General features: G+C 34.0%; 1 protein-coding gene across 1 annotated transcript; it reads right to left on the reverse strand.

Moving 5' to 3' along the window:
* Positions 1-3,424: 3,424 nt before the first annotated feature.
* Positions 3,425-3,646, reverse strand: C922_02025 (hypothetical protein; the record flags this gene model as incomplete). Its single annotated transcript, XM_008817624.1, has 1 exon — positions 3,425-3,646. One exon carries the CDS (start codon positions 3,644-3,646, stop codon positions 3,425-3,427), a length of 222 nt encoding a protein of 73 aa, XP_008815846.1.
* Between the last annotated feature and the right edge of the window lie 2,747 nt (positions 3,647-6,393).

Consider the following 6,393-nt stretch of genomic DNA (forward strand, 5'->3'; position numbering starts at 1 on the left):
GTCAAGAGATAGCTTTCTTCTTTTTTTTATTCCCATTTTTTTCATCACACATATTAAGAGGAGTGTTAAATTGGGGTTTCCACAAGTATGTATATAATCCATGGGATAACATATATAATTATGGATTTCTTGCGAAGAGACATTCTTAACATTCTGTTTCTTCAGGGTCTCTAAATTAGTGATAATACAGAAACTATTTTTAATTAGTACAATATAATATCAGCATAATTTTACGTAATTGAACTTGGCAAAACTTTTTAAAGAATACATAAACTAATTAATCGTTTCATTCTAAAACGGGGAAGCTTTTTTTCATATACTTCTCTTTTTCTTTTTTCGAAAAAAAAGTATTCCATGGATAGCATTTAAAACCGTGATCATACTAAAAGAATTGAAGGAAGAATTCTGAGTGAGCCACAGAGATATAAACAACAAGTGGTGCCGTACGATCCAGGAAATATTTGAAAGTGGAGAAATAATTAACTGTATTATACGTCTTGCTGCAGATTCTTAATCTCAATCGCGTACAATTCTAAGTGCGCATGTATGAAGAAGCAATCTTGAGGGAAGAAATATTTCTCTACTGTTCTGTATGGTAATTTTCGTCTACTAAAAATATAAGTGGAAAGAAATGATATTTTCTAAAGAATTACTTCGATATGTAGCATAATATATACATATATTATTCTAAATCCATAGTCAGAGAATACTACTTCATAAACCCATGTTTCATTATATGTTCTTACAAGCATAGCGCAAAACAAAACCTCAAGGAGGCATATGGAAATATCTGAGCTAAGAGCAAATGTCTTATTAAAGTTCTTTTATTTGAAAAGTTTTAGTGCAAGGTGGCTTCCCTTCCTTTTCTTGCTTTTTTCATCTTTCTTTTTTTCCTTCGTTCATCCGTAAAGATATCATTAAGCAATCGGTGGGGGCATATTTCATTTATGTCAAAATTCTTCCGGCTTCTATGAGGTGTATTATTCATATCATACAAGTTATAATACTATATAAAGTCCACAAAAGCACGAATTTTTTTCACTTCTCCTTAAAAGTATCAATCTATTCTTAAATGCGCAAATGTAATCGAAGTAACAGACAAGTAATCATTCCGTTAACTTCATTAAAAATAGCAATGTTCCTAACTCCCAACTTCAGTATTCCCAATTCAGTCCCTTTTTTTTTCTCTCTTTACTGCTACTATCATATATCTAATAGGAATCCCTCGTACACTTGGTACTTTTTTTTATACGAGTGTATAAATTTCTAGTAAAAGCTTTTACCAAGTTATAACAGAAGTGTACGATTGAGATATCTGTTTCTTTTTTTCCCGCAGTTTAAATAATTCGAGAAACGTTCCAAATAATTCTTTTTATAGAATAAGAAGGAATGTTTACCTAATGACCATTCTAATAAAATAGAATAAAACAAGATAAGAGCTAATTTTCCTAACATTATATTTTCACTTCCAATTTCTCAGAAATTTAAAAAACACTAGTGGTGGCTTCCCTTTCACCTGACATGGTTTGGGTACATAGATGCTACGATAAAAATGATAAACTTTTACAAGACAGGGAAACCGATAGGATAACGCCTACCATAACTTATTATCATTAAAGTAGCATTGGAATTTATCAGAAATATGTGGAATGGCCTTCAATGAAGGTGTATATATTTTTATATCTTGTGCCCATCTTTCGAATTCTCATAATTATAAATACCCTGTTTAAAAAAGAACCCTTTTCTGAAGTCGCAAAGAATGAACTTTATTCCTTTCTCCTCTTCTTCTTGTATATCATACTTCGAAAGGGATTTTTTAAGAAGGAATGGGCACCATTACATGGCGCACCCTGTTTTTTAACACAAAAAAAAGGGCTCCATAGTACTTATCCTATTCGACACATTATATCATTCATACGCACATACGTGATACTCGTATCCATGACCATTTTCACCTCTATAAAGTTTACTGAGAGACCTCTATTTGATAATCTTCAGCTGTCCTGTTCTTCGATACTTCATTTCACTTCCTCCCAAGTAATAATAGAAACAACGGGTTAACCCAACATTTGGCGAATTCGCCTACATGCATACATTCAATTTAGAGTCATACAGAATTTTCCTGAGAAGTAAGCAATCACATTGTATCAACCTCTAGTTCCTGTTTATCATTATTTTGAGCGTATCAGCAAGGTGAACGATTCCCCATGGCTCGTGATCTTCCTGATAAAATGCAGTCTTTACGAATGTGCTAAAATAAGCCAAGTTATGGGGACCCATAAGGTGGGTGGCTGTCCCGCTTTAGAAATTGCTCTTATTATTATATTCTTTTCATATTTGCAATTTTAAATATCTATATGTAACAATAGGGGGACACTTTAATTGTGGGAATTGTACCCATCCATTTGAGTGCATATGTTTTCACCTCATATCAATAACGACTCATGAGGGAAGTTTTAACCAATAGATAACTCATTCTCAGTTGCTCATTCCCGCCTTGCATGAGGTTCATCCATAAGACCAAAGTTCACAGTCGCTGATTTGTCCGAAACCTTTACTTAATGAGTGAAGAGAAAAAACGTAACCATATGCTTTATATGTTAGTAATATCCTAGAGTCCTTACATTTTTTTCTCTTTTTTCCCTGCTCACGAAGAATCCTTTGAACAGTAAAATCCCAAGAAAGAATCAGTTAGACAAAAGAGTATATTTCAGGGATAAGGAAGGATATATTATAGATTCCATTTTAAAGAGAAAATGACAATACATTCGTATAGAATGTTTATAATGCACTTCCTCATGCACGTTTGTCGCGGCAGGTTTTCATAGTAGACAGGAGAGGCCAGGAAAACACGCCAAGAAGGAAAGGAGCACTTTTACAAGCAACTAAATTTCCAAGCTTCGATACGTTGAGTAATTAACAAGAATCTAACTTCATGAAATTATTTTTAATAGATACAAAGGGGGAAAGAACAGAAACTTCCCAATTCACGCAAAGATTAAAAATGCACATTCCTTCTATTTCTAATCAAATTTCTAGGTTATGTCTCCTAGGGCCGTCAACCGACGTTTATGTTTCCATCCTGACAATATAATAACTGATACAGTCATTAGAAATGAAACAGAGATTTCCCAGTTGACAATACGTAATATTTCATTGCGCGGTAATCTTCTTTCATAGTGGGTTTAAGTACCCCAACGCCCAGGAGTTTATATTTTATTGTTTTAAAGAACACATAACAAAACCTGGAAGGAACAAGGAGACATGACTAAATTGCCTATATCTATGCTCTTTGACACGGAAAAATACTGAACCGGATTAATTACACAATAGGGGGCAAGGACGACTTGTGGCCGTAGGTGGTATGCAGTATTCCGCTGTATGTGTTTGGGGCGATTTTGAGGGCGTTAGTCGATTGATATATCTAGTAGACTTCATTGAATATCTCCTTCTCAAGATAGAGGTCGATTCTGTGCATATCGCTATCAATCCATTGTAACTTCCCATAAATGAATTTATCCTTCTTTAGAGTACTTAACACACTGTGGTTAACTGTTTTATATTTTGATTTAATTCTTCCATCCAATTGAATCGAATTTAACATCTCTTCTAGCTGTTTCAATTTAATGAATTCTTCCAACTTCATTAATTTATTTTCTTTTTTCTTATCTTCTACATTGTCTTATTCGATGGTTTCAATTGATTCCTCGGAATTTATCTGTTTTCCAATTTGTTATAGTTAAAATATTTCTTCTAGTTTCTGGGGGATCATTTTTTTTTTTTATTTTATTTCAGGTTTATTTTTTCTATTAATTTATTAAATTCTCTTATTTTTTCAAATTTTCCCAGATTTGTTTTTTCTTTAATTCCTTATAAAGATATTTCCCCCTTTCAATTTTTTCTGATCCTTTATCCTAAGCAACTGTAGCAACTTCTTTTCCTTAATTTTTCCCCTCAATCTTGAGGTTCATAAATATCTGCAGTCTTTTAAGGTTCTAGTTTCTCTGTTTCTCTTTAAAGTTGATTATATTTCTGACATTACTAAGCATAGTCCTTGTGCCATTCCTCTCAGCACGTACTAAGAAATTTTCATCATCCTCACTTCCACTTTGAGACAACAGCCGATAGCTTAAAGCATCAACTACGGTGTCCACAACGTTCCGTTCCCTGCCAAGAGTTTTGCTAGTCAATCCTTAAATATAGTAAGATGAAATAGATTAAAATAGCATATGAGGTAAGTTATCTAGTCATAGGAGACAAAACGAAAAAAGGACAAAAGGAAGCTGCTCGAAAGATTAAGCAGATTAATTAATCCGATATATTTCCCCTATTGTCTTGTGGAAAAATTCACATATCCTCACTGAACGAATAAACGTAGAAGATTTAATGAAAATGAGTAACTCGATTTTATCTGACTAAAATTATCTTTCCAGTAATCTGATAGACATAGAGGAAGGGAATGAAGGGAAAACAACGACTACTTCGTTTAATAAATACTGCCAATGTGTACTGAGTGCTCCTCAAACTATTTCGCAAATTTTATTTCTTCGTTTCATTTTTCACAATCTCATTAAATTTATGAATTATCCATCTGTATATGCAGGTAAGTATGAATTTGCAGACTTTTAGCTATTTAATTAAAATCAAATCGAAGCGAAAGAAGAGGTGTTCCTTAAAGATGAGATAAGAATTTGTCAAATCTGCATACGCAAATTATTGCATCAGCAAAAGAAGAAAACAACCTGAATTCTTTCTTATGTAGAATTGGTGTACACATTATTTAAATAATTAGATTAATTTTTACATTTCGCGAAATTATTGATTCATTAATTCTTTATTATTTTTCGGTTTTGTTCTGTTTTTTTTTTTTTTTTTCCTTTTGTAATTTTTAATTCATTATATTTCTTTGATTTCATCATTTTTAGATCTATTTTAAGGATGCATATCTTCTCATGCATGAGCAACTCTATTGGATCTTCATTGTTGTTGAAATGCTCCCTCCCCTTCAAAAATAATAGGTCCCATGTTCAGTGCATCGAACTAAAGCAAAATACTGACACTGTGAACTTAACCCTTCTTTGTCCTACGTTCACATCCCCATGTACTATATGATGAATGCGCCTCCTCTACATCAAGAAAATTCTGGAGTTCAACATTGTTAATCCATTTCTATGTTACCAACAATAGCAGATTCAGGAGGTTTCCTGCAATCATTCATTCCCAAAAAGATTAGATCGGAATGAGGAAGTAAATAAATCCCTCGAACAGGTATCCTCTGATTCGGAGAAGTATTTTCTTCCCTTATTTAAACGAACAAGTCATTGGGAAGATAAGATGAACTATTTACTCCTTAAATAATCATTAAACAATATTAGGTACGAATGTACTAACCTGACCACCAGGCTTTGTGCTACTTGTCGTGTGAACAACATAGAGCCTGCCCACTGATGAATATGGCTACACTTTCAGAGATATCATGACACTTTTTCAAGACTTGCGTCGAATGGGCAATGGATTCCGTTAGAACTCGTTATCCTTCTCTCACGGGTCATACTAACTTGACCATTATGCAAAAAATAAAATACGTTAGGTATTAATAGATAAATCAATTTCTTCTTGTAATTACTTGTGCCACTGTTATAGACAGATATTTCTATATAGTGAGGCACTATTTAGAGGGGATCTAAAAATGGAGTCGAGACACTGTCAATGTAAACCCCGCACGTACGCTTTGTCTAACTTACTCAAATGTAAGCTACGCGCTAATAACCATCTCAGCAAGAAATGGTTAAGCGAAGAAACAGAAATTAAGTTCTATTTTCGTATGGTGCCCTGTAGAACCTCCGGTACAACAAAGTGGGTCATAGCGAATGTTGTGGTTGATCAGGTCACCTCCACTGAACAGTACCGTGAATACGGAATCGTAATTAACATCTAGAACTAACAACTCATCACTCCTACCGTGTGTCCTTCATTAGCGCTTCCTTAGCACATTTCTGAAGCGTCTAAGATGCATTACCAAACTGTTCTGGTATAAAACCCCGTGCAGCATCTACCAATGCGTAAAAACATAAGAAGTAAGATGTCCACATGTAGCAGGACACTTAGGTGTAAACTCTTCTCACGTGCTCTTCCTCATCCACGAAATGTCGAGTGGAAAGCATAGAGAAAGAAAGAGCCAAATAGTAGGAGCATTACTGACACACTATTGCTCCCTCCCTCACCATCCTTAAATGAACCTCGCTTTCAACCTTTCTTATTTTAACATGAAAGTTAAAGTGTCTAGAAAATAACCTCCAGGGCACACTCAGAAAAAAAATAAACGTTCCAATTTGAAGATTATCCCTTTAATCAATACAAGGAAGAGCTTATAATGTGCACCAAAGAAAAAGA

Source organism: Plasmodium inui, assembly GCF_000524495.1.
Source record: "Plasmodium inui San Antonio 1 unplaced genomic scaffold supercont1.6, whole genome shotgun sequence".
Taxonomy (NCBI): Eukaryota; Apicomplexa; class Aconoidasida; order Haemosporida; family Plasmodiidae; genus Plasmodium; species Plasmodium inui.